We start from the raw sequence: 26,005 nt of genomic DNA on the forward strand, positions 1-26,005 counted from the left end.
CAGGTTCTAAGATGCTATACTTTGAAAAGTTCCAAGTAACCACCAATCTGCAAATAAGACAGACACTCAAAAGGGGTAAACGTCTATGCTGTCTAAAGTACTCAACAGCTTTGTGAAGCCAGGCAGGGCATTTCTCTTCGATCCACAGAAGGAACCATCTGGCCCAGAGTTCATGCTGCCGCCTAGAAATGGGTCCAGGAAAGTTCTGATAGACCCAAGCCAAAATGTTCCCTTTTCCCTGGTAAGGAAAGACTAAGTTTGAATTTCAATTTTTTAAAAGAAGTTCTTCATTATAATAGTATTAGCACCAAAAACTTATCCTTAAGATGTTCTTAGATACATATTTGAGGGCTTTTTTTTTTATTGCTGATTAGATTTAAAACTATGAAATATGCATTTCTTGGCAACAGCAGTGATTCTTTACTTATTCACATTTCCAATAAAAGCTTAAGGAAACAGACAAAAATACAAAGGACGAAAGAAACACAAATGGCGATGCCTCAAAACAAGATTTTAGTTAACAAAAGTTTCCACACTCTGCGTCCGTCAAAATTTTAAAGTTATCCAAACAGTGCAGATGCTCAACTCATGATCATGTACTGAACTTGCTCAACTCATGATCATATACTGGGCTACTAGTACTTGTCCCTTGAAGCTGCACACTGGAAAGTCACCCACTTCTATTTATGATCACACAAACCACCTAATTTGCTCAAGGTTCAGCTTAAAGCAACATTTAATATTCTTTACAAGATGGAATTTGTGACAAGTTCAAAAGGAAAACTTGCTTTAATGCAGCTGTGCTCAGATATCTATGTGATTTCCTCAGAAACCATCGTGGGCTTAGCCAATCTGGAAAGTGCTGTTCAAAGCAGTGTCACACTGGCCGCCTGAAGGTATCCTTGGAGATACTGGAGCGCTTCTGCATTGAGGCTGGTGCTCACCATTGATGGAACCTACGAGAGATGGGAAACATGCTGGTTGTTGAAGAGCCTAACAAACCAGGACCCCCACATTCTCTAGCAGAATTGCCACAGCATGGGAAGGGCAGTCTGTCACCAATGACTCTTCCAGGGATCCCAAGGATCTCAACTGCTTTATGCCTTCATAACTGAATAGGTCTAAAAAGCAAATCTGCAAGGAATTACTGCTGTTCAGTGGGGTAGTGGCACTGGAGGGATTTGCCAAAAATAAAACAAAAAAAACCCCCTATTGGTTAGTGATGCGTAATTAAGTGCATATGGGTGAAATGACATGATGCCCAAGGAGAAACAAATATAACAAGATTGGTAGGATACTGGTAATTTGTGAAGTTCGCTATAGTGTTTCTATGTGTTTGATGTTTTCTATAATAAAACACTGAAAATGGGGCGCCTGGGCAGCCCGGGTGGCTCAGTGGTTTAGCGCCGCCTTCAGCCCAGGGTGTGATCCTGGAGACCCAGGATCGAGTCCCACGTTGGGCTCCTTGCATGGAGCCTGCTTCTCCCTCTGCCTATGTCTCCATCTCTCTCTCTCATTCTGTGTCTCTCATGAATAAATAAAATCAGGAAAAGAAAAGAAAGGGAAAAAAGAAAAGAAAAGGTAAAATAATAAAAATAAAATTAAAAAAAAATAAAAAATAAAATAAATAAAAAATAAATAAAATAAAATAAAATAAAATAAAATAAAATAAAATAAAATAAATAAAATAAAATAAGGCGCCTGGGTGGTTTAGTTGGTTAAGCGTCTGCCTCTGGCTTAGGTCATGATTCGGGGGTTCTGGAATCAGGCCCTAAGTTGGGCTCCCTGCTCAGCGTGGAGTCTACTTCTTCCTCTCCCTCTGTCTCTTACCAAACTTGTGCACACACCCTTGCTCTAATAAATAAAATCTCTTTAAAAAATTGAAAACTCTAGAAGATCTTATAAAAATTGCTGGGTAATCCAACTTTGCAGCCATTATTAGGCTTACTCTATGATCCATTATTTGCGTATGTTGCAGTCAAAAAAAAAAAAAAAAGCCTACATTTTAACAGAAGAATTACTTCACTCTTGGAAATAAATACATTTCTATTCAAAAGGTTTTAGAGTACCTAGCCGGCTCAGTCAGAAAAGCATGAGACTCTTGCTCTTGGGAGTCATGAATTCAAGCCTCAACTTGGGGGTGGGGGTGGGGGGGATGTTGAGGGGATTTATCTTCAGCTTTGTCTTTATTCCAGAAGCCATATGCTTAAAAAAAAAAAAAAATCTATTTATAGCATATCATTTTAACTAAAGAAATTAACTAAAGAAAATTAAAGCCTAACTGTAATTCAGTGGGATGTTTGATCATGCTGACCAACGAAAATAGGCACCAGAATAACTTACTACCTTCTTGCCTTCCCAGAAAGGTGTCCACTAATCAGAGTGATTTGACAATACAGTCACTTACCCTTCCTGGACAAGCGGTAGACAGTTTGTGAAGTGACTGCGCCAGGTGAATTTTGGGGTTGTTCACCATTTGACCCACAGGATCATGCTCTTTTTTCCCAGCAAATGCCAATTGTGAGAAGGCAGTCTGATACCCTGGTGTATCTTCTATGTCAATAAAATGTTCTTCATCAGGAATGGTATCATCTTCAGGTAACTCAAAAAGGCCAATCAAAGACTGTAATAAAGGAGTCCTGGATTTGAAGGAAACAAGGAGACAAAAGATTAAGTGAATACTTCCGAAGATCTAAACAAAAAGCAATTCCTCAGGGACACAAATTATAGAGGCAGTCTCAAGAGCTACAAGGGACCTTTGAAATAGAAGATAGACATCAGATCTTGCACCTATCCTCTGAAACCACTCTTCACTTCTTTTGGCCACAACAGCCCAATTTCCTTTATGGAAACTACACCATTCCCAGAGCTGTCCAGCTGGCTGTGACTGAAGCCAAGCCAGAGACTCACTGCTGCTAGTAGTTAGTTAGAAGATAGGCCTTGAATCGTCAGATCACTTTCTGGAAGGGGAGTGCCTGAGTAAACCCAAAATGAGAAAAGGTTCTCACAAGAGGTGGAGAAAAGCCAGGAATACCAGTCTGAGCACGTGAGATTCTCTTTAGTCTATTCAGTTTCTCCTCTTAAAGATCTAAGCGAATTTAGTTGGGTATCTGTCATAAACATTCCTAGAGATCACGTAGACCAGAAGCTTTCACCAGATTCTCAGAGGGGCACATGAACCCCCTCCGATAAAGAATCAGGAAACAAGATCTTTCTAGGCCCAGAAGGACCCATATGTCCTGTCTTGGATCTGATGGTTGCTAGTGGAGAACCTAAGATGAAAACCCAATTCTCAGCCCTCAAGAGTATAAGCTTAATTCTGCAGCCATTAAGGGAAGAAAATTGTAATTTCCAAAAGGTCTGGAGTACTTACCACAGCTTGGTATACTCTGTGTCCATCATTGGAGGACATTCTGTTAGTAATTTGGTTATGCCAACCGCACAAATCTTTTTCTCTACATTTCCAGATACTTTCTGAATTTCAGGAATAATGATTTTTTCCAAAACCATTCCAAACATTCTATTAAAGTAAAGTATTAGACCATCACTATAATTGAACTGAGAAATGTTTAGATGTTATTTATACTGACTCCTTAGGAATATAATAAAATCCAAAAAAAACTAGGCTATTATTTTTGGTCAACTGAATGGCAGAGACCTAGAGATGACAAAAGAGTGAAACCTCAAACCCAGCGGCCAAGTGCTACCAACAACTTCTGTGAAATATCATTGTCTATGCTCAAGTGGAATTTTCACAGCTACTTTTCTGTCTCCTGTGTTTTTCTTACTCAAAAAATCTCTGAAAAATCAGGCAAGAGAAAAAAAATAAAGAACTACCCATCACCCACCATCCAGCAGTAACTAATTTTAACATTACTAGATCATGAACTTTGCAACTCCCTATGCTTACATACCTGTACAGATGTAAATGTTAATGGCTATATTGAAAAAGTTATTTGGCCAACAATTCCAATGTTATTGGAAACATCCTAAGAGCAAAGTTTTTCACGACACTTAGTGATGTAACATCCTCAGTATTCTACTTCACTAAAATTACCAGAAGTGGAAAGAGTGGGTATCAAAGATACTGGACATATTAATATTCTAAGTAAAAAGTGCCTCCTTTTTGCTCCACAGAAAGATTACTCACTATAAGTGCACGAAACTGATTTCCCCACAAATCTCTACAGGTGGAAAGCATATTTTCTGGTACTACTTTTCAGACTAATTCATTTTTTACATTCCAGTCAATTTGGAATTTTTTTTGACATAATACCAAAATGGAGGTCTTACAAGTTCTTTTCTCTAAATTTGTTCTCTATCATTTCTTTCTATCCTTCCTTTCCCCATGAAATAGGAAATTCTACCTAACTACATTCTTTATATATATACTAAGTGAAAAGCAAAGACCTTTATCTGAAAAAATCACACTACTAGCCATAACAAAGGCAGCCTCCTGGAGAGAATCACAACCATCCAGAATCACACAGAACACAGATGGTGTCGAGGCAGGGCTGGGAGTTAGAAAAATGTTTGCAGAGATTTTCTCCTTTGCAACTCAACAGTTCTAAGAATATTTTGAAAACCACAAAGATGGGCAGCCCAGATGGCTCAGCGGTTTAGCGCCACTGCCTTCAGCCCAGGGTGTGATCCTGGAGTCCCGGGATCGAGTCCCACATTGGGCTCCCTGCATGGAGCCTGCTTCTCCCTCTGCCTTTCTCTCTCTCTCTCTCTCACCGTGTCTCTCATGAATAAATAAAATCTTAAAAAAAAAAAAAAAAAAACCACGAAGATAATAGAGATACTGGTTTCTGCTAAAAGAGGTCAATTTTTTTGCTTTAAAAAATACAGTAAGTAATAAAAACAAAACTTACTTTGGTTGTATACCATCAAATATTTCTTGCAGTGCCAGCGCCCCATATTTTATGCAATACAAATTAATAAAGACTAAGAAGCCTGTTGAAAGGAGATGCAGAGTATCAGTACAGAGGCCTCACTGCTGAACAAGCATTTCAGCAGAAGTCTGCCAGTGAAATAATTATAATCATTAAAATGGCTAACTCTGACATCAATATTTGCCTTTATTATACAATTAACATACAGTATAAACAAAAAAAATGTTTTGATATCTAAACTTAGAAACTAACCTTTGGAACAGAATATATTTAAAAGTTACAGTATTTGGAGAATACAGAAATCTTAGAATACAGAAAAAGCTTGTAACTGATAAAACATTTATATGTAATCATAAAGGCTAAGGGTTTTAGCTACTTTCCCTCATTATTTCTGTAAGAATAGCCAAATGATTTTACTTACTCTTGATAAACTTTGTTGTTTTGGAATTCTGAAGTCTTTGGAATAGTAGAATGAAGATTTGCTTCCTGTACTGATCAACTGACTCACTAAAGAATTGAATAAAAGCAACAGTGTATTAAGTCAGCATCTTCTAAGTACCTCATAGTCCTTGAGTAATCATACAAGGAGGGTTATATTCATACTCACGGAGGCATGTGCTCTATTATACTGTTTAGAAGATAAAAACCTTGGTGGTCATTGGCTTTGGATGCAATTAGCTTCTGGAAGACACCTAATAACCCAGGCTACAACAAATTAGATCAAATAATACTCAGTTAAAGAGGCAAGGATTAACTGTTCCAAAAGTTAGACCTTAAGCAGGTGATATCTTGGAAAAGGGTGCATACTCTAATAGTTAAGCGTTTTTGCTTTTGTTCTCACTTTGAAGTGTAGATAGAAAATATCCTATCATAATAAGCCTTAAAGTCAAGTTCTTGAAATTAACCTACTTGGCTCTATTTTTAAATTTTCTACCATGGAGATAATTAAAGGCTACCTAATTGTGGGCAGCCCAGGTGGCTCAGCGGTTTAGCGCCACCTTCAGCCCAGGGCATGATCCTGGAGACCCGGGATCAAGTCCCACATCAGACTGCTTGCATGGATCCTGCTTCTCCCTCTGCCTGTCTCTCTGCTACATGCGCGCGCGCTCTCTCTCTCTCTCTCATTAATAAAATAAATGTTAAAACAAAAAAAAAAGTAAAGGCTACCTAATTATAATAAAATACACAATATTTTCTACTACTTCCCTGTTACATTTATTTTAAATGAAGTATTTTTATAAATTTGCCATCCTCAGTTTCTTTCAGCTACCTTATAAAATGAGTTACATCACAATAAATCTCACTCACAATTTTGTCAGCTGCAGCACTTGCTATTGTGTTTGAACCACGTTCTAAGAATGCTTGGAGAAGCCTCACTAGAGCAGGGATGTTTCCTGTTCTTTCCCAAAGCACTGGCTGAAGGAGATGAGGAAATAAGGCCATATAAGACGACGGGATATCATTTTTGTGTGTTTCCAGAAGCAAAGACATCACTTGAAAGACGTATGGAATAAATTCTGTTGATAAAAGTAAAAACAGAGATGTCAGTTTCATAACTAATGGCTCCCACAACAAGGCACGTACCTCTCAGGCAGGCTCCATTTTATTAGCCACTATAACAGTTTTATTAAGAAAGAAAGAAAATAACTTCATTTAACTTACCTTGTACATCATTTTGTAAAATTTCAGTAAACACCAGAAACAAAGCCTCCTCAAAATTTACAACAGCAGCAGGGTTAGCTTTGCAAGTTATTCTTATGGACAAACATATCGCTTCAAACATGTAGTGATTAAAGTGAGGTTTGCTTGGGTTCTGAAATTAAAAACAGAAAACTTACCATTTTCCAATAATCCAAGTGACTATGTTAAATACCTAAAATAAAATACCTACCCTTGCTAAAATACATTGAGACTATCTTTTTAAAAAAATCAGTATTAAAGACACATCAATTACACTTGCCTATATATATGTTAAAGTCTTATATGGACATTAAAATTCAGAAAACAATACTCACTAATGCCTGCTTCTTTGGGGATTTAATGGGCTAAAGTCCGCTATGAAAAATAACTCAGGAGTCATAGGGAGATGACTCCACAAGCTTCAGCTCCCAGTGCTATAAGGAACTTGTCTTAAACCCATGTGCTCTCCTAGAGCCGTCACTGTAAAGAGTTGTGGAAGAAACGAGCAGGGACATGTAAGTCCTGGCTCTGTCCCTAGCCTTGTATGGGACCATGGGTAAGTTTTAACCTCTACAGGTCTCAATGTATCTCCAGAGTGACAATCCTTTCTATCAGTGGTTTTCAAACTTTTAAAGCAACATAACCCTATTTTCCTTCAAATGGAATCCCTGGAAGGCTACCATATGTAGGTGATGAACTCAGAAGATGGTAGGGGAAGGGGAAGGGGGAGAACCTGACATCTCTCTCAATTCCTCAAGGACCAAAAGCAGTTCAACACCCTTACTCAGAACTCAATGGGAAAATGATCACTGTTCTCCAAAGTCCCTGTCATACTTCTATAAATTTATGTCCTTTCCACAGACTAATTAGGAATAGGCATCTCAATTTTGACAGCATTAAGCTTTTATTTTCTAAATCTTAGAATTAATAAATAAGAATCAAAATATCTGTAACTTTTTTTTTTTAAGATTTTATTTATTTATTCACGAGAGACACAGAGAGAGGCAGAGACACAGGCAGAGGGAGAGGCAGGCTCCATGCAGGGAGCCCGACGTGGGACTTGACCCTGGGTCTCCAGGATCACATCCTGGGCTGAAGGCGGCGCCAAACCGCTGAGCCACCCGGGCTGCCCTATCTGTAACATTTGTGATCAAAAGGAATGGACTTTACTTGGGGGAAATAAGAGTAAAGGAGACCAGACACAAAGGACTGCACCATTTTATAAAAATCTGAGTAGCCTTTTTTGTGTCCACTTGTACAAAGCCTGCTTTCTTCTTTCTGCCACTTAAAATCACTTCGGATCAATTTTTGATTCAATGAAACATGTTACTTTTTAAATGAGAATAATTCAAATGAAACATTTTGAATTTCTGGGCCTGCACTTATAAAGGTAACTGCTGCCAAGTCTCCAATCTAAGACCTCCCCATACTTTTTAAAAGCCACTTAACTACTGGTCAGGAGGAATCCAGAGTTTTCCGATGCCTGAACCACTGCCAGAGAGTTCTGAGGCTCACACAATTTGGAGTGTAAGTTAAACAGCAACTATACTTTAGAACTGGTCTTGTTACCTTACTAACAGCTAATAGCTTCTGTGTAAGCTGAGAGATGAGGGTGGGGATGTAAGGGATTATGGCTTCTTGTAGGAGGGAAAAGCTTCTCATAATAGCTGTAAAATATAAAAACAGCAAGAACAAATAGTTAAACTTCTGAACAAAGTAGTGATTAGGGAAAGAATAAAACAACAGTCCACTGATTCATCACCAAAATTTTAAGACCCTTAAGCAACCCCCAGATAGCTCTATTTAAAAACAATCCTTTCAATATTACACCAAGGCCTGAAAACAGTTTAGCTACTTTCAGAAGGCCTAAGGCTTAAAAGAAAAGGGGGACAATTAGAAATAATAAGTGAAGAAGCAGACACGAAGCAGGAGGAAGTGGTAAAATGACGGGGGGGTGGGGGAGGTGGCTGTTCAGCAGTTGGAAGAGCTGTTTCCAGTCTCTCTCACTTAGAAATCAGGGGCAGTTTAGCCCTAGCCTAAAGGACACATTGCAGTCTACCAAAAACTGAGAGAAACCACCTGCACATCTCCCTCCCAAGAGACAGATTAGGAGCCCCCCCGCCCCATAAATCTAAAAATACATATAAAGCTGCAGAGGGTCCACACCACAAGAATGCTGCTCATTAACAGATGCCTAAAATCATGTGGCATGGAAGATAGATCATTATTAAGCTAAAAATATACATAACTGTTTCTGCACAAGTAGAATAGATGCTTACTAAGTACAGCAGCTACATGTCAGGCACAGATATCCTCTCTTGCCTCCTAAACTTTGTGTCTACCTGAGGCAGATTCACCTTCCATCTAGCTAACCACTACAGACCCCGTACTCTCTAGAGAAAGTGTTTCTTGAGCTGGGTCAAGGGGTTAGAGGAAGGACCAGTGCCCCGCTCTGGGCTGGTGGAGTCTATTCACTCACTCATCCAATAGTACTTATTGAGAACATATCACATCTAGGTGCTCTCGCATATCCCAAAAACACAGTAATGAGACTACACGCCAATTAACCTCACAGAAACGGACATTAAACAATAGTAGTCACGCATCACCGTAGGGAGAAGTATGGTGCTGAAAACACACACAAATACACACCTAGATACAGTCTTATCCACACATATGAACACACATACACACACATACACAACATACCCTACCCCAGGGGACCTGACCTGCCATCAGGGACAGTTTATTTGCAAAGCATTTCATATGAGTGAGACACAGCTAGGCTCTTGGAGTGCAACAGTGACTAACACTGCCCCTCAAGTTGGAACTGTCACCACGACACTCTCCTGATGTAGCAGTGGGCAGGTGCTTACCGCTGCCCATATTCTTGGCAGTAGCTCCATGGAGGCAGGATATGTGTGGAGCCTAGAAAGTGTACCCAGGTTTCACACCAAGACCTAGTCTAATATGCCATCAAGAAATGTCTGAGCTGATCTTTGCCTTCAAGAAATTCAATCCAGATAAAGAAAAAGGGAGCCTGCTACTTTTTCTTTAACAAGAGTAACTCTACATCAAACTAGGGTTAAATTTTTTCTGAAAACAGTTAGCAGTAAACAAAATGTTTTCCATTTAAAAATATCTAAGCCTACCTAATTCTTAACCAACAGTATCTGGTCCATAGACTATGTAACCTGAAGCACAACTCAGAGCATTCACCCCTGTAAATCAGAGACGGGATTCTTACGGTCTGTATACCAGGGAAACGGCCTACCTTTCATAATATATTCATTTTCTGAAGAGCCAGGAAGTGTGAGAGCTTTGAAAAGGTTTGTTAGCAGAATCTCAACAAACGGTGCGATTTCTGCGGCTGTAAAGCTATAGATGAAAAAACAGCTTCAGTCACTGCCAACGCTTGAGCCGGCCACGCTGGAGCACCCTCAGCAACCACTGAATCACACTTCTCGGCATAATAGCGAGCCGTCTCCCACCACCAAGATCAACAGACAGCTTAAGAAAGTAGCTGTTTACGTGTGTTCATGTTAAGTTCCTAAAAAGGCATATCTGGGATCAAACACAAACCAAAAACCAGGCAAACTCGACGTCATCTACAGCTGCACAGGGCACCCTGGGTTCACACCCAATCACTACCGAGAACAGAGCTCAGACTCAGAGTCTCAGTCATCTGCTTTTCTGGACGTGGAGCAGCTGCATGAATTCGGCCTGAATTCCAGGCCTGAAGACAGTTACTGATTTGACTCATCTCAAAGGATGTTCTTTCAACCCTTAATTGACCACTGAGAATACCTCAACTTCAAGTTCTTATGAAGAAAAGAACCTAGAACGGTTTTCCATCTCTTACCCAAAGTTCAGTTTCAAGAAATAACACTGTTGAAGAATGGCCTGAAAGACATGCAGACCGTCCATTCCTCTACATTTTCTCCTCGGCTCAGGCCAGAAGAGCTACTCTCTGGGATCCTAGAGAATTACTTCCACTCAGTTGTGTCCTATCTTCACACAGAGTAATCATACAAAAACAGCCAGGGAAAAAACAACTGTCACATGATGTTGCTAAGACACTCTCTTAAAATGAAGGCCCATTTCTGAGCTGCCTTCTGAGTAACTGTTTATACTCTCAAGGACACTGAAAATGTTAACTCTCCAGTCGCCCTCTTTCCCTCGGCTGCAAAAAGACAGCACATAAATTTCAGGAGTTTCCTGAACTCCTCTATGGGATCCTTGGATGCACGTTTCTTTTTAGCAATCTCACCCTGTGATTTTGCTTTGCTCCAATTTCCTATTTAACTTTATGTCATATTTATTTTTAGCATATCGCCTCATCCTTTTAGACTGAGACACAGATTAAATGAGGGAAAAGTACACATTTTCAAACTACTAATGACATTATGAATATAGTCAGAGATCTTTGACCAGCACAGAACAGTTCCCACCCTAAGCTGAAAAAATTAAAATTGTTTAGAATCAAATACTTACAGAGTGGCGTTGTTAGGCCCTCTCATGGTAAACAGCCTCTCAAGAGCATGTGCTGCGTAAGTATGGACAACAATACTTTCAGCTTGAAGATGATTAATCAAGAGAGGAATAGAGACCAAAAGATGTTCTTTTGGTACCTGAAAAACACAGTAATATGCATGCTTTCACTCATTGATGCTGAGAGTAAAAGACAACTGGAAGAGAAGAGATTGCTGATTCTGGAAAGTGTGGTTTTTAACTGTTATAATGGAAGATGACACGGCTAAGAAATCAAAACTTATACCTTCATGTGCCAGCTCAAAAATTAACATTCACTTTTCCAATTCTTTCTCTAAGCATTAAACTATGGTTAGAGAAAAATCTTGTAGGTAAAAGAACACACCATAAAATAGTAATATTATGGACAAGCAAACTAAGATTTCATTAAGAACTATATACTTTTCACTAGCAGGTAGTTCTTAGAAAAGTCATTCAAACTCTCTGTACCTCATTTTCTCTTCTAAAAAAAAAGAGGTAGGAGCAAAAATAAGAATACTAATCTTCATTAGAAACCTCTAGGGGCATCCAGGTGACTTAGTTGCTTGAGCATGCCACTCATCATCTCTGCTCAGGTCTGGTTCCCTGGGTCCCGAGGTTCTACCCCGTGTTAGGCTCCATGCTGGGTATCAGGAGGGGAGAAAGTAAGGGAAATAGGAAGGAATGGTGGGAGAAAGGAAGAGAGGGAGGAACGGAGGAACCTCTAAAAATTTAGAATAGCAGTTCATTATTCTTTAAAATAGAACTGCTTCAGGGTGCCTGGGTGATACAGTTGGTTGAGTATCTGACTCTTGATTTCAGCTCAAGTGGTAATCAAGCCCCATTTTGGGCTCTGCATTTGGTAAAGTCTGCTTGAGACTCTCTTACCCTCTCCTTCCCCAATGCCACCATGTGCTCTATCTCGAAAATAAATCCTTTAAAAAATAAATAAAATAGAACAGCTTTAGAAGGTTGCATGTAACCCTGGTAAACTTGCCAAAGATATGAAAATCATAAATCAAGAAATTATAGAATCATCCACAGAAAATAAACTGTGGGGATGCCTGGATGGCTCAGTGGTTGAGCATCTGCCTTTGGCTCAGGTAGTGATCCCAGGGTCCTGGGGTCAAGTCCCACATTGGGCTCCCCATAGGGAGCCTGGTTCTCCCTCTGCCTATGACTCTGTCTTTCTCTCTGTGTTTCTCATGAATGAATGAATAAAATCTTAAAAAAAAAAAAAAAAAAAAAAAAAAAGGATGGGACACCAGGGTGAATCAGAAGTTGAGCACCTTCCCTGCATGGAGCCTGCTTATCCCTCTGCCTACGTCTCTGCCTCTCTCTGTGTCTAATGACTACATAAAATCTTTAAAAAATAAAGATTAAAAAAAAGGATGTAAGCAGCTAAAAGTAAAACATGAGAAACTCTACAACATAAATGAGTGCTTTCTCCAACAAATAACAGGCATAAGAAAGGGGAAGGAGAACCTCTTTGTCATAATATAAGAGACAAGATACAGGGGTGCCTGGGTGGCTTGGTAGGTTAGGCATCTGCCTTTAGCTCAGGTCATGATCCCGGGGTCCTGGATCAAGCCCCACATCAGTTTCCCACTTAGCTGAGAAGGATTCTGCTTCTCTCTCTGCCCCTACCCTCTGCTTGTGTGAGCTCACGCATGTTGTCTCAAATAAAATCTTAAAAGAAAAAAGGGAGACAAGACACATAATCAACCATAAGCAATGTGAGTCCCTTGTTTGGATCCCAATTTTTATAAAAATCACTGTATGATGATATGTTTGAAACAAAGGAAAAAATTAAGCATGGTCTGGAATCCTAAATTTTTAAGAAGTTATTATTAATTGTTAGGTATGGATGTCAAGCAGGATTGCACAGAAGGGAAGAGAAGCTATTATACAATAAAATTCTTAAGAGATTAAGTGGCATATGATATATAAATCAAAAGCTACTTACTTGATTCCTAAAAATCATAATGTATTTGATACCATCAGCTTTAAGGACAGGGAATTCATTCACTATTAAAAAAATAAAACCATAAGTTATTTAAGTGCTAAGGACTATTACTACCAGATTGGTGATTTTATCAGATTTTTGAAACATAGTTTTGGTAACCAAAATGTCAAGTAATTGGAGCTTAGTTAATTATTTAAATATCTACTTTGTTGCTATTAGTTCTGGTAAGATTATGAATAATTTTATTTTTTCTCCTTGTAAGTTTCACTACAAATGAACATGCATTACTTATATTAATTGAATAAATATGATTTAGATCATAAACTAATAACCATATAATCATCTTTTTCCTAGAAGTGAAGCTATATTGAAACAGGAGCATGTCTCTCTGGCTGAGATTTGCTTTAATATATATGCTGCCAAAGTGAGCAATGGCCAGGATTTCCTATAAACTGTTTTAATGGGAAATTAACGAAAAAGAGAATATTGGTCAGTTATTTTAAATTATTAAAGCTAGATGACAGTAAAACACGGTTGTTCATTACAATAGTCTCCCTTTTAGTATACTTAAAATTTCCACACAGAAAGCTTCCTTTTTGTGTTTTTAAGATAGGCCCCACACCCAGCATGGAGCCCAACTTGGAGCTTGAACTCACAAACCTAAGATCAAGACCTGAGCTGAGATCAAGAACTGGACACTTTACTGACTGAACCACCCAGGTGCCTCACATACAAAAAGTTTTTAAAAAGGGAATATATAATGTATCTTGATCAATATACTTTCATAATCATAGGAAATTATCCTTAATTATCAGTTTGAAGTACTTTGAAACTTATTTCAACTTTTAATATTTCATTTTTCAAATGAGAAGGGCAAGAAAACAAGTGTAATTCCTAGATTATGTGTCAGCATAACAAAGCTGAGCTACAGTTCCATCTTAGTTGTTTCTATTTTCCTTCTACACAAGCAATATCTTTAGAGAAAGTTGATTTCAACTAGGCAAGATCTGGGGAAAGCATGTGAGATTTTATTCAATAAAAGAAATAACTGCAACAAGGGTAGAGGCCAATTTTCTGAGTATCCTGATGATGTACAGTCCCCATGACTTTTGCCATAATGTTACTTATTTTGTAGTCTAAAATAACAGTGCAGGGGCACCTGGCTGGCTCAGTCAGTAGAGTATGTGAATCTTGATGTTCAGGGTTGTGAGTCTGAGCCCCACACTGGGTGCAAAAATTATTTAAAAACAAAAACCCTCAAGTAAAAATTGTACATAGCATAAAAATTTTTTCACAAACTTACCATTAGCAGATTTTAAATCAGGAAGAATATGATTCACAAAGAACTCAGTCAGGTTTACAAGTTCATTTGCTTGTGTAATTCCATGCTGAAAAACAAATTTTTAATAGGGTAAGATAACATGAATACCTGTACACATCTATCACATAAGAAATTTAGGCAATTTTTAAAAAATAGGTTACAGAGGTGCCTGGGTGGCTCAGTCAGTTCAGTGTCTGACTCTTGATTTCGCCTCAGGGCATGGTCTTGGGATGGTGAGGTCTGGAGCCTGCTTAAGTGTCTCTCCATCCCTCTCCCCCATCCCCAAAACAAACAGGTTACAAACGGAGATGAACACTTCAAATCACAAACTGCTTAAAAAAAGACTATTTTAATAAGAAATAAATACACCTCCCTAAATTAAAGAACTATATTTAAATTTTGCACATTTTATACACTGGGTCTCAGCTAAGAGAACAAGTGTAGTATCCATCAGTTTTCTGTCCATAAAAAAATTAAGTACTTACTATAGCAACGTAAAGTCATCTTGGTAGACTATATGAATTCTAATCATAACTAAATAGGTTATCTAGGAGAGTGAGCTGTATCACTAGAAACGTAGAATTCTTTCTGATTTCTGTGTTTACCACCCCAAGTCTATTTTAGAAACAAAACTATATTGAAAAGATTCACCTTCTGTGTTTGGGCTTTTGATGCTAAAGATGTCACTAGGTAAATGGCTGCATCTTTGTGTTTCCAGTTGACAGATGGGTTTTTTGCATATTCCTGCAGCATGGAATTAACATAACCAGAGAAGATTCCCGTCACGGGTCCCTCAAAAAACTTGCACAATCCTCGAACTAGATCACAAGCAGCCCTGCGTCTAGTATCAATATCTATAAAATCAAAGGGAAAGATATCATAGGAGAAAGAAACCACCAAACAACTGATCGAGATTATAAGACAACAAACTGTCATCTGATTGCTCTTAAATTAACATCAATAATAAGAACATTCTGGGGATCCCTGGGTGGCGCAGCGGTTTGGCGCCTGCCTTTGGCCCAGGGCGCGATCCTGGAGACCCGGGATCGAATCCCACATCAGGCTCCCAGTGCATGGAGCCTGCTTCTCCCTCTGCCTATGTCACTGCCATGTCTCTGCCTCTCTCTCTCTCTGTATGACTATCATAAATAAGTAATAATAATAAAAAAAAGCAATTTAAAAAAAAAAAATAAGAACATTCTTCTGTTCATAAGAAAAATGAAATGGGAACGTAACTAAAGAGATTATAGTAATAAACACTAAGCACATAAAAAAGAGAAGGCAGATGGTCCAATGTTGGATACTATGCCCAGGGTCAGACAGAAGCCTGCTCTTTACTGTGTACAAGTCAGAGCAGGAAAGGTGGTTGAGACAACAAACATGCCCTCTCATTCCTCCAAACCAGAAAGAGCCACTTCAACAGTGCCTTGCCATCAGACTAAGTTAAAAACCAAAATACATACCAGATCCTTCCAAATCTCTTCTTATGTACTCCTCAGAATTGTCTTCAAAGGCTTCTTCATCAGCAGCTACAAAGAGAGATGGCACTTCAAATAACTCCTCAAAAGACATGACAAGTCATTATACTTTCACAGTTGAGTATGCAGAAGACAAGTAGGACTGCCATGTTTTCCAACAAAGTGTTCATTTCCAAGACTACCTCATATATTCTTCATCATTATTTAAGAGTAGCAAACACCACATTCAAAGGTTAATAATAGACAATTCACACAGCTGACTTCTAATGTGATAGTGTCCCCACAATTGGACTTTACCAACTTCAAAAAGTTGAACGTTGGGGCCCAACCTGGGACACCAATTTTTTATTCTCCTAGATAAGGACATTACAAAAAAACAAACCCTAACAACTATAATCACCATTAAGCCATGAGTCATTTCAACACCAAAAAAAGTAGGAGGGGCAACACCAAAATAAAGATCTGTCCTTTAGTTTTATAAAAACACAAAAGGAAAAAAAAAAAAAACACAAAAGGAAATAAAACCTCACATTACACTGTCCCTTATTCCTCTTTTGGTTCCCGATAATGTAAGAATCGCTGATCTAATGATTGTTTTGACATAAAACACAATTCCAAAAAAAACCCACAATTCCTTCCACATTTACTACCTGCTCTTCCCAGCTGTAAGGAAAGACAGCTTGTATACAAATATAGAGTCTTAGGACTCTCTTAACCTTAATCAGAAACTAAGTGGGCTTCAGGTCTGCATTTAAAGGCTATTAATCACTTCCACGCTCAACTGTGAAAACAGCTATTTGCCTTGTTGAAACACTAAATAAAACAAAATCAATTTCCTTCTTAAGCTGAGATCCTGGATGGTTTACTTTCTTCTCAATAGGAACTTTTTTAGTTTTTTTCAATATTTCTGTGAAAGACTCTCTACATTATAAAACAAAGCTCATCACAGCAATGCTCACAAACGGTTTTTACACCACACTATTTTTTCCCTTCTCTTGGTCTTAAAAATAGACAATAAGCAACTTATAGGAGTTTTAATTAGCAATAAAAAATTAGACGAATATATTATAAGAAAGCAACAGGGAGCAAAACTTAACAATAATTTCATACTAACATATTTTTCCCCCCAACATATGCTTTAAAAAAACCAAGCTTGGGCAGCCTGGGTGGCTCAGCGGTTTAGTGCCGCCTTCAGCCCAGGGCCTGTTCCTGGAGACCTGGGTCTGAATTCCACATCGGGCTCCCTGCATGGAGCCTGCTTCTCCTTCTGCCTGTGTCTCTGCCTCTCTGTGTGTCTCTCATGAATAAATAAATAAAATCTTAAAAAAACAAAACAAACCCAAAAACAACCAAGCCTTCAATCTCCTGAAAAGGTTTTATTTAGACTTGACCATAATTACCTCTAAATTCCATGTTAGGCACAATAACCTTCTCACAGATACTTGTCAGAGTGTTCTGGTCCTCAAACAGATTCTTATAGTGAGGTCTCTCACAAACTGAAGCCAGAAACTGAATTGCATTACTTACTAACTGGAATAAAACACAAAAATAGGCATATTTTTAAGGGTAAAATAGAATCAATTATTTCACGGGGGAGTAAGGAAGGAATGTCTTAATTACTTGTCTCTACCATCATCTTACCAAGTCATATTTAACCTCTTGACCAGTTGTAACTAGTAAATTCCAGATGGCTGTGACAAAACGCGGCAGGTACAGTTGAAATTCTTCATCATACTTCTGTGCATAGAGTGCAGCATTATCACAAATCTGGGATTTTAAGAGCTCCAATAAGCCTGCTTCCTCTTCATCCTCACGTAAGAAAAAACAGAAAACTCAAATATAAAACTTTAACATTACCATAAATACAGAGAATAGCTGTAATTCCTGAAACTAAAAATTTAACCTAGTATTGTAACCTACATCTGTGCCACTGTCAATGTATTCAATCTTTCGAATAAATAACAAATGAAATCACAGAGAGGAGCTCTCAAAGTTTCAAGTTAAATATAATCTTTTCTTCTGGTTGAATTATGAAATATTTACATATTCAATTGAAAGTAATATATTTCTAGAGAAACCTAAATGATAAAGGCCATATCACACTTTCCTTTGCAACATGGTTGGCTATATGGTCTTGCTACTCCCCCAAAAGGTTCTCATTTTAAATATATTAAGATAAAGTAATATTACTATACGATTCTCACCAACAATATTCTGGTTATAAAATATTTAACAGTAATCTAATTTAGGGGTCAAACTTGTGGTCTGCAAGCCTGCTACCTATTTTTTTAAGTAACGTTTTATTAAAACAGAGCCATACTCATTCCTTCTTTACATTTATACAATTTGCAGTATTGCCTAAGGCTGCTTTCATTCAACTACAACGGCAGAGCTGACTTAGCTGGAATAGAGACTGTACAGCCCACAAAACCAGAAATATTTACCACCTAAACATTTAGAGGAAAAGTTTTCCAACCTCAATCTAAACCATGGGAGTTGGGCAGCCCCGGTGGCACAGCGGTTTAGTGCTGCCTGCAGCCCAGGGTGTGATCCTGGAAGTTGCGGGATCGAGTCCCACATCGGGCTTCTTGCATGGAGCCTGCTTCTCCCTCTGCCTGTGTGTCTCTCAGGAATAAATAAATAAAATCTTTTAAAAAAAATTTTAAAAAAATAATAATAAATAAATAAAAATAAAAAATAAAAAAATAAACCATGGGAGTCATTTATATAATGATTTCTACTGTAATGGTAATCCATAAACACATTTTGAGCTGTACTATGTGTCAAAGAACTCAAATTTAAAAGAGTAATAGATGGCTGGCTCCTCAAGGCATAAAAGTAAGGGATGCTATACAAGGGAGAGAACGTAAAGTTGTATACACCCAGTTAAATGGGCAAACAGCTCCGTGTAGGAATCCCAGGTGAAAAAATTCCTTTAGATGTTAAATGTGAAGACAAGCTCTGTTTTCTGAGGGCGTCATTTTTTTCCTACTGGCCTGAAAGAATTGTTACATGGGAGCCATATCTTTTTTTGTTGTTGTTGCTTTTTAGTGAGTAAATCTCCCAGAGGTTTGCTGTACACCCATAGAAATGATTCTCTCTCTGCACCCTACCCCCAAAACTGATTTGAATCACCTATTCCTATTGAAACTGAAGCTATTTTGCTTTGAATGTTTTTTGTTTCTTGTAAAAGATAGATCATAAACCTATTAATAAACAAGCAAATGATAACACAAAGTGCTATGCTGAAAAGTACATATTGTTACAAAACCCAGACCAGAAACTTTAACACATTACAAACCTTCATAATATCCCCACGTTCCCATGCTGCACTGACTTTTGTAAAAGAGGCTATTGTTACAAAGGTTTAAGTTTTCTTAATATCTTCAATGATAGCTTTCTATTTCATAAAATGTTCAGAGTGTGAATGCTCTGAGGCTTTACTTTTCATCATGTAATGAATTAGCCTTCTCTATAAATTGTGAATTTACCCATGCCAGACCCACAATAAGACTTAATTCTGTGTGCTAAAAATAACAAATATAGAACATTCCCACATAATCAAATATTACTTGTATTCTGACATTCTACCTATTAACAGTGCAAGAGTAAAAAAAAAATTTTAGGAACTAAAATTTAAATGTTCAGTAGTACATACAACTCTTGATCTCTTGGTCCCGAGTTTGAGCTCCATGTTGGGCATAGAGTTTACTTAAAAAATAAATAAATAGGGGATCCCTGGGTGGTGCAGTGGTTTGGCGCCTGCCTTTGGCCCAGGGCGCGATCCTGGAGACCCGGGCTCCCAGTGCATGGAGCCTGCTTCTCCCTCTGCCTGTGTCTCTGCCTCTCTCTCTCTGTGACTATCATAAATAAATAAAAATTTAAAAAAAAATAATAAATAAATAAATAAATAAATAGGGCAGCTTAGCGCTGCCTGCAGCCCAGGGCCTGATCCTGGAGACCCAGGATAGAGTCCTATGTCAGGATCCCTGCATGGAGCCTGCTTCTCCCTCTGCCTGTGTCTCTGCCTCTCTCTCTCTGTGTCTCTCATGAATAAATACAATCTTAAAAAATAATAATAATAAATAAATGAATAAATAAATAAAATGCATGCTCTCAAATAACTACTTCATTTTCTGAAGCCTAATTATATTCTAAGGTTTTCAGAGGGTACTCTTTTAACTTTACACTTTTAAAAACTGAGATATAATCAAAATCTAATATACTTCAAATAATTCATAAAAAAAGTGCTACTTGTGAAACATTTTTAAATACTTACATCAGTTTGTAGAAGCTTATTATCTAATGTCAAGAGGGTATGAAAATTGTTCATCCAAGTTTCCATATTATCTTCAAAAAATTCAGGGAGGTCCTAAAGAATAAACATTGACTTGAAACTTCTGATTAAAATCAGTGTTATTTTAGTAAGTTGTGCCCCCATCCCAATAGTCTCAAGTCCATACTCTTCAGCCTGAGCCTACACCTTAACTATTTAGGTAAGAATTCTCTATTCCAGGGATCCCTGGGTGGCGCAGCGGTTTGGCGCCTGCCTTTGGCCCAGGGCGCGATCCTGGAGACCCGGAATCGAGTCCCACATTGGGCTCCCGGTGCATGGAGCCTGCTTCTCCCTCTGCCTATGTCTCTGCCTCTCTCTCTCTCTCTGTGACTATCATAAATTAAAAAAAAAAAAAGAAAGAAAGAAAAAAAAATTCTCTATTCCAGCTGGGTCTGGCAGCTGAATAAACCATTGTGTCTTTGATTTATACACTTTCAACTACAAGTGATGCCACCCATTTCCTGTTCCAATCTAAATTCGCTTATTCTTTCAAGGTCCAGCTAAGACTATATGAAGCCTTTCCTTACAAAAACTCAAGTGCTTACAAGTACCTTCCTTTTCCTTTCTGAACTACAACATTTACTGTAAGATGACCATCAATTCAAACTTATGGTGTTATAAAGCTACTGGTTTCCTGGGACGAAATCCTGCCTTTTTAATGAGGTATATGTCCCCCAAGGGTAAAGATTATGCCTACTTTCTTTGGTTCCTTGGACTATGCCTAGTAAACTATTAAGAGCCTCATTTTACCTTATTTCTAGGAAGTAGAATTCAAAAGAAAGTGTAAACAAAAACAGTGATATCCTTTAAGTAAAAATTTCTCAAACTGGTGTCCAGCTGACCACTAATACCAATTTGGCCTGTTCATCTCCTATTTTATCTATTTCTATTGGAGAATCCTCGTCCTACTACTGTGAATGCTGTCATGTTATGAAGCAGAAGTCCAGGTAGTTGGGCCCGGCTACGGGCAATGAAAGACCAGACTGTGCATCTCAGTAGAATAATTTGCACCATTTAAGACCTCTCTTCTCATTCCCAAAGCCCTGAATCTTAAAGTAATGTTTCAAGAACAAAAAGAATGCCACTATCTCAGTAGCAAGACAGTGACAAGGCATTTTCTACTAGAAGTGTATGGCTGTTTCCTCTGAAATGCCACTGGTTCTTATACCTTCCAAAACCTGGTTCTTCAGCGTTCTGTCTCTCATGCCTCCAACAAAAGCCTTTTTGTGTAAGTTAGCCAGAGATCTCTAACCAAAACACTACTCTCAGGCAGCCCTAGTGGCTCAGCAGTTTGGCGCCGCCTTCAGCCCAGGGTGTAATCCTGGAGACCCATGGGATCCCTGGGTGGCGCAGTGGTTTGGCGCCTGCCTTTGGCCCAGGGCACGATCCTGGAGACCCGGGATCGAATCCCATGTCGGGCTCCGGTGCATGGAGCCTGCTTCTCCCTCTGCCTATGTCTCTGCATCTTTCTCTCTCTCTCTGTGACTATCATAAATAAAAACAAAATAAAATTTAAAAAAAAAAAAAAATCCTGGAGACCCAGGATCGAGTCCCACATCGGGCTCCCTGCATGGAGCCTGCTTCTCCCTCTGCCTTTGTCTCTGCTTTTCTCTCTGTGTCTCTCATGAGTAAATAAAATCTTAAAAAAAAAAAAACCCACTGTTCTCTCAGTGTTAATACCCACTTAAATGAACAAAAGAGAAAGGTCTGACACTAGGATCTCTCAGTGTCTTCAATAATATAGTGTACAGGGGCAGCCCGGGTGGCTCAGCGGTTGAGCGCCGCCTTCAGCCCAGGACATGATCCTGGAGACCCAGGATCGAATCCTATGTCAGGCTCCCTGCAGGGAGCCTGCTTCTACCTCTGCCTGCGTCTCTGCCTCTCTCTTTCTCTCCTTCTCTGTGTATTCTCATGAATAAATAGATAAAATCTTTAAAAACTAATTAATTTAGTGTACGGGGTGACTCTCCAATTCAGTAATTCAGGAAGCAGAGTCCTCTAAGTTATCAGACTTTAAGAAATTGCTACCTTTCCCCATGAAATATTCTAGACATATCTCTAGGAACAACTATAAAGTAGAACATTACTTGTAGACCAAGAATGTGGGGGTGGGGTGAGGAAACAGATAAAAACGAATTTCTTCTCAAAAACTAATTTCTTTCAGAAAAATCAATGCTGGCAAAGAAGTCTTTATTAATTGAAAACCTGTATATCTGACATCAAAGAATCAAAAGCAAGGAATATAACAAAACTTACCTGAAAGTTTAAACTGTAGAACAATTTTGAGATAAGGATCAGGGAAGAAAAAAGGATCCTTAGGGCAGAGGCGTCATTTGCATGGGTACTGCAGAGTTCAATGGTGGCCTTGGAAAGGAATTTAGGGACATGGTTTTAGTATACTGTAAACTTTAGTGAAATCGGCTGGGACTACTTACATCCTCTCCAAAATCTGACTTTTATATAGTAGTATACATTTAAGAGATTCTGAAAAATATGTCACAACAGTATATATTTTTTATTTATCCATTAATAGTACTACTAATAGTCCAATGTTAATATCTGGACTAGATTCTTTTACTCTTTGTGTGTATAAGTATGTTACAAAACTGTCTTTACATGCTCTGATTAATTCCCCTGGCATCTAAGTTGTTTCCAATCATCTGTCATTCTAACTGCAATAAACAGGCTTATCTACAAAACTATGCACTTCTAATTTTCACACTGTGAGTTTCTACAAGTGTATTACAAAAGCAGATCGGCATGCTATGAGCACTGAATTTGCAAACCAGATAGACCTAGATATAATCCAGACTCTGCTGCTCATAAATTACTTTAAGCAAGTTATTTTACTGAGCCCCAATTTCCTCATGTATAATCTGAAAATAATGTCTGCCTCAAAAAATGAGTATGAATACACATGAAAGGTCCAGTACTTTGTGCACTATGTAAAAAGACATTTAACTAATGTACTTCCTATATCCTAAAATTAAGAAATAGGAATATTAAGGTTTACTTAATAAAATGTCAAACTCCAGACAGTACCATTTATAATCCAATGGACAGGACACCATAGTGTTCATTTCATTGCACTCTGGGTAACACTTTTAACATCAGTAAAAAACATTAAAAATCTTTAACCAACCCAATAGGTGGAAAATATTGATTACATTTTGTCCAATTTTATTTTGGATAAAAATGTACCATCAGTAAGATATCTTAACCATGAAAAATCCTGTGCATACTCTACAACTTATAAAGTTGTGAATATCACACAATTTTCCTTTTTGAAAATAGGAAATGAGCAGCTTTTCCAGAGTTAGCAAAACTAGGTTTGAAGCTTGGCTCCCTTTTTTTATTAGATATGTGATATTCAACCTTCTTTATCTGGAAAAAAGAGGTTAAGAATCTCTTTGGGACACCTGCGTGGCTCAGCGGTTGAGCCCCACATTGGGTGCAGAGATCACTTAAAAAAAAAAAGACTTCCAAAAAAGAATGGGGGGATAGGGAGGTGGCACCTGGCTGGTTCTGTCAGTGGAGCATATGACTCTTAATCTCAGGGTTATAAATTCAAACCCTATGGATGGTAGAGATTACGTAAAAAAAAAAAAAAAAAAAAAAAAAAACTATTTCTTTCAATCTTACAGAATTCTCACAGAGATGAAGAACAATGTTTAGAAAAGTAGCCTAATGCACTACAAGAGGATGTACAAATATATAATTAAACTACATAGTCAAATCAAAATGGGGAGTGAAATATTATAATGCCTGGGATTTGCTTCCTAAACACTGCTACAAAATGAGGGGAAGGGAAGAAGTCAGTAATACCATTAAACTTATGAAACAGATACATAGGGGTTCACTAGATCATCTTGTCTATTTTTTGTGTAGCTCTGGAATTTTTCAAAAGCAACATTGCTTCTAAATATTACCTATCAAATAGACTTTCAAAGCATTCTCTTAAAATTTATACAAATAATTAAGCATTTAAAATATGAACTTAAAAATATCACCAAGGTATTATTCCATTACCTTAAACAGATTAGTCAAAGGCAAAGCAAAGGCATCCAGAACAAGTTTAATTTCAGTCCACAACTCGTTTGACTTAAATTCATGGCGATACCTAAAAAATTAGGGTAAAATAGGTAAATTTAAACTTTAGGTTTCCAAGGAAAGGTAAGAGAAAACCCATGGCTAGACAGCATCCTGAAATTTAAAGGGAATTCTTCGTTTTCTTTTTAAAGCAATCAAGCAATTTATTAAGACTAGGTTACTTCACAGTTAATAGGGCTACATGAAATAAACATCCCACTTAAACATAATGTACTGAGAAGCTTATCTCCTACTCTAAAATTACCAAATTCAGGGATTCCTGGGTGGCTCAGCAGTTTAGCACTGGCCTTCCGCCTAAGGCATGATCCTGAAGTCCTGGGATCGAGTCCCGTATCAGGCTCCCTGCGTGGAGCCTGCTTCTCCCTCTGCCTGTGTCTCTGCCTCTCTCTATCTCTGTGTCTCTCATGAATAAATAAAATCTTTAAAAAAAAGATAAATAAAAATAAAATAAAATTACCAAATTCAAAGGAATGACAATAGTCACAAAAATACAACTGTTTATATAAGCAAAAGCATTTGAAAAAAAGAATTTGGGGGTTCCTGGGTGGCTCAGTTGGTTAAGCATCTGACTCTTGATTTTGGCTCAGGTCAAGGTCTCAGGACCATGAGATCGAGCCAGTGTCAGACTCCCCACTCAGCTGGGAGTCAGCTTGAGATCCTCTCTTCCGGCTTCTTCTGCCACTCCCCCAAACATGCACGCTCTAAATGAAATCTTTAAAAAAATAAAGTTGAGGCGCCTGGGTGACTCAATGGCTGAGCATCTACCTTTGGCTCAGGTCATTACCCAGGGTCCTGGGTTCAACTCCCACATCAGGCTCCCTACAGGTAGCCTCCTTCTCCCTCTGCCTATGTCTCTGCCTCTGTGTCACTCATGAATTAATAGATTAAAAAAAAAAAAAAGTACAGATTTATTGATACCTTTTAAATAAAGAATGTGCTGTACGAAGGACTCCATTAATAACATGGAAATCTCCACTCTGAAACCGATTCACCATTTCTGTCAACAAGTCAGGCCATTTCTGAGGGAAATCTTCTCTGCCAATAATGCTAATAGCATCACTTAACTGGGGGGAGAAAAAAGATTAATTACATGGAAGTTCCACAAATAAGCCTCCTCCTTCAACAGTAGAGCCTTCCATTACCTGCTTCTGAATTTGCTCTGGGCTGCTAAGCATCAAGTGCACTATGTTGGCTTTAATGGCTACTCGGTCAGCTTCACAAATTTTGTTTGGTTCGTCTTCAACCTAAAAGCAAAACATCAAGAGCAAATAACAAAGTCCGTATCCATGACCACATGGGTTTATAGAAAAAAGAGAACCATTTTCTTTTCTTTTTTTTTTTTTTAAGATTTTATTTATTTATTCATGAGAGACACACAGAGAGAGAGAGAGAGAGAGAAAGAGAGAGAGAGAGGCAGAGACACAGGCAGAGGGAGAAGCAGGCTCCATGCAGAAAGGCTGATGCGGGACTCGATCCCAGGTCTCCAGGACCATGCCCTGGGCCGAAGGTGGCACTAAACCGCTGAGCCACCCAGGCTGCCCCTTTTCTGGTTTTCTAAGAAAAACATAAAAGGCAGCTCCTTCCCTCTATTTGAATGGGCCACAGATTCCTTAATAATCTAATGAAAGCATAAACCCTTCTGCGGAAAAATATACATTCCCTGATGACAATTAAGAACCTCAGTTCTATGGTGGCTCAGCAGCTGAGCCT

At 38.4% G+C, this 26,005-nt stretch overlaps 1 protein-coding gene across 7 annotated transcripts in view; it reads right to left on the reverse strand.

The window, feature by feature from the left end:
- Positions 1 to 401: 401 nt before the first annotated feature.
- CSE1L (chromosome segregation 1 like) overlaps positions 402 to 26,005 on the reverse strand; it is a 45,192-nt gene continuing 19,588 nt past the window's right edge. For all 7 annotated transcript variants that reach the window (XM_041732950.1, XM_041732954.1, XM_041732952.1 and 4 more), the window contains 22 exons: positions 25,438 to 25,539; positions 25,214 to 25,359; positions 24,215 to 24,305; positions 22,442 to 22,549; positions 20,129 to 20,221; positions 17,491 to 17,658; positions 17,250 to 17,379; positions 15,835 to 15,900; positions 15,023 to 15,225; positions 14,354 to 14,438; positions 13,051 to 13,112; positions 11,070 to 11,206; positions 9,850 to 9,953; positions 8,145 to 8,242; positions 6,558 to 6,708; positions 6,204 to 6,412; positions 5,503 to 5,600; positions 5,317 to 5,402; positions 4,875 to 4,956; positions 3,374 to 3,520; positions 2,408 to 2,639; positions 402 to 956 (listed from right to left, as the gene is read on the reverse strand). In XM_041732950.1, coding sequence (XP_041588884.1) covers positions 867 to 956; positions 2,408 to 2,639; positions 3,374 to 3,520; positions 4,875 to 4,956; positions 5,317 to 5,402; positions 5,503 to 5,600; positions 6,204 to 6,412; positions 6,558 to 6,708; positions 8,145 to 8,242; positions 9,850 to 9,953; positions 11,070 to 11,206; positions 13,051 to 13,112; positions 14,354 to 14,438; positions 15,023 to 15,225; positions 15,835 to 15,900; positions 17,250 to 17,379; positions 17,491 to 17,658; positions 20,129 to 20,221; positions 22,442 to 22,549; positions 24,215 to 24,305; positions 25,214 to 25,359; positions 25,438 to 25,539 — 2,688 coding nt within the window. In that variant the 3' untranslated portion in view covers positions 402 to 866. The remainder of the gene's footprint in view (positions 957 to 2,407; positions 2,640 to 3,373; positions 3,521 to 4,874; positions 4,957 to 5,316; positions 5,403 to 5,502; positions 5,601 to 6,203; positions 6,413 to 6,557; positions 6,709 to 8,144; positions 8,243 to 9,849; positions 9,954 to 11,069; positions 11,207 to 13,050; positions 13,113 to 14,353; positions 14,439 to 15,022; positions 15,226 to 15,834; positions 15,901 to 17,249; positions 17,380 to 17,490; positions 17,659 to 20,128; positions 20,222 to 22,441; positions 22,550 to 24,214; positions 24,306 to 25,213; positions 25,360 to 25,437; positions 25,540 to 26,005) is intronic.

Source organism: Vulpes lagopus, chromosome 18 (genome assembly GCF_018345385.1).
Source record: "Vulpes lagopus strain Blue_001 chromosome 18, ASM1834538v1, whole genome shotgun sequence".
In the NCBI taxonomy this organism is placed as follows: Eukaryota; Metazoa; Chordata; class Mammalia; order Carnivora; family Canidae; genus Vulpes; species Vulpes lagopus.